The sequence below is a fragment of the Lactuca sativa genome, chromosome 6 (genome assembly GCF_002870075.4).
Source record: "Lactuca sativa cultivar Salinas chromosome 6, Lsat_Salinas_v11, whole genome shotgun sequence".
Lineage (NCBI taxonomy): Eukaryota > Viridiplantae > Streptophyta > Magnoliopsida > Asterales > Asteraceae > Lactuca > Lactuca sativa.
The window spans coordinates 45,635,550-45,638,167 of NC_056628.2; the positions used below are offsets into that span (position 1 = coordinate 45,635,550).

General features: G+C 38.6%; 1 protein-coding gene across 1 annotated transcript; it reads left to right on the forward strand.

Annotated features, from left to right (window-relative positions):
- The first annotated feature begins 1,838 nt into the window (after window positions 1-1,838).
- On the forward strand, window positions 1,839-2,309 carry LOC128126782 (gamma-gliadin-like). The gene has a single exon (XM_052764896.1). It carries the CDS (start codon window positions 1,839-1,841, stop codon window positions 2,307-2,309), a length of 471 nt encoding a protein of 156 aa, XP_052620856.1.
- The last annotated feature ends 309 nt before the right edge of the window (window positions 2,310-2,618 follow it).

Consider the following 2,618-nt stretch of genomic DNA (forward strand, 5'->3'; position numbering starts at 1 on the left):
GTTCATATTTCAAGTGACACCGAAACCGAGCCGACTTCACCCATTGTTGGTAATTTCTTAGAAGACATTCCGTTTGAAAACTACATAGCCATGGATCACACTCCACATCACAATCCCAACCCAAACCCAAACAATCAAGATGCCAATACCCCACCCCAACAACAACAACAACAACAACACTAAGAACCTCTCATAGATATGCCACCTTGGAATCAACTACCTCCTCACCCAAATCCACCTAGTTATCACCAACCACAACCACAAAACCAAAAATTCCACCAAATCAACCAACCTCAAAATAATGATTTTCAAGTTCAACAACAACAAGCACAACAACAACTAAAACCCAATTACCAACAACCTCCAACGTACCAATACCCAATGTACCTTTGACAACAACCACCTTACAACCAATGTCCTAACTACCAACCTTATCCACCGTAAATGTACAACCACCACCAACACCCATACCAACCATACCAACAACCTCCTAGTTACATGCAACAATATCCTAATAACCCCAATCCACCCATTCCCCTCAAGAGTTGACACTAAGACAAATGATGGAGATGAATGTCACCTACACACCTCTTGGTAGTGTTTATCTCGCAAACTATCGAGGAATTGAATTGAAGTCAAGTTTCATACATCAACTCACCAAGTTCCATGGTTTGGATAGAGAAGATCCTCAAAGGCATTCGAAGTCCTTTCAATAGCATGTTTCCCGAACATGTGACATTGGATGATTTCAAGCCAACTGCATTCCCACCCACCTAGGAAGATAAAGCTAAAGAGTGGTTATTCAACATACCACTAGGATCTATTCACACATGGGAAGATTTACTCAAAGCCTTCAATAGCAAGTTCTATTCTACCTCTCGGATATCAAGTCAAAGAAGTGATATTTTAGGGATTCGTCAAGGGGAGAATAAGACTTTTCATGATTTTTGGGAGCGATTCAAAAACTTGTGTACAAGTTTTCCTCTACAGAACATACCCAAACAATTACTTCTTCAACAATTTTATGAGGGTATGAATGAAAAAGATCGAAGGATGATTGATGCTTCAAGTGGTGGTGACATCTTCAACAAGACACCTCAATAAATAAGATCACTTTTTGGTACCATTTATCAAAATGAAAGAAACATTGGAACTCGAAATGATATGAAGAGAAGTTCCCCATAAGTTGTTGGTGAAGTTAGAAACATCCAATAGTTAGAATCAAAGCTAAAGAGTGGTTATTCAACATACCACTAGGATCTATTCACACATGGGAAGATTTACTCAAAGCCTTCAATAGCAAGTTCTATTCTACCTCTCGGATATCAAGTCAAAGAAGTGATATTTTAGGGATTCGTCAAGGCGAGAATAAGACTTTTCATGATTTTTGGGAGCGATTCAAAAACTTGTGTACAAGTTTTCCTCTACAGAACATACCCAAACAATTACTTCTTCAACAATTTTATGAGGGTATGAATGAAAAAGATCGAAGGATGATTGATGCTTTAAGTGGTGGTGACATCTTCAACAAGACACCTCAATAAATAAGATCACTTTTTGGTACCATTTATCAAAATGAAAGAAACATTGGAACTCGAAATGATATGAAGAGAAGTTCCCCATAAGTTGTTGGTGAAGTTAGAAACATCCAACAGTTAGAATCAAAGCTCTTTGATTTGACTAACGTGTTAAGTCAAATGGTAGTGGGAAATGGTCAAAAATTGATGGTTTGTGGTATTTGTGCAATCGTGGGGCATTATACGGATATGTGTCCCGCACTTAGAAGTGAAACAGAGGATGTTAATGCAATGTGAGGATATCAAGGTCAACCAAGACCCATGGGATTTCAAAACACATACAACCCAAATTGGAGGAATAACCCAAACAACCCATACCCACCAAAGCAAAATCCACAAAATATTATGATGAGACCCCAATATCCACAATATCCTTCCCAAAAACCTCCATATCCACAAACAGCTTATCCCCCTCCAAATTACCAACAACCTCAACAACAAGTCCAATCAAGTGGTAACCATCAAATGAGTCTTCAAGAACTTGTTGCTTCTCTTGCTCAAACCCAAACCCAATTTCAAAAAGAGGCAAAGAACACCTTCTCCAACATTCAAGTACAAACTGGAGACTTGGCCACCACTCTCAACAAGATGGAACAAAGAGGTAAACTTCCATATCAAACCAAGAAGAATCCCAATGTGAGTGAAATAACCTTGAAAAGTGGGAAAACACTTGGAGAAAGCAACCCCAAAAGAGTTTCAAGAGAAGAAGAATATGATGTTATGGTTTTTTAACCTCCTACGGTGGTAGTTCCTCCAAAGGAACCAAATGTTCCAAACATTGATCAACCTGAATCTTCCAACAAGACCATCAAGCTATTGATCATACCTCCATTTTTTCTTTCCTGGTTAGCCCCTTCAAAGAAAAATGAGGAAGAGAAAGAGTTTCTTGAGACTTTCCACAAGGTCTAAATGAACATTCCACTATTGGATGCCTTAAAGAAAATTCCAAGATATGCCAAATTTCTTAAAGATTTGTGCACCAACAAGAGGAAATTCAAGGCGAATGAAAAGGTTCAAGTCAATGCAAATGTGTCGGCGGGT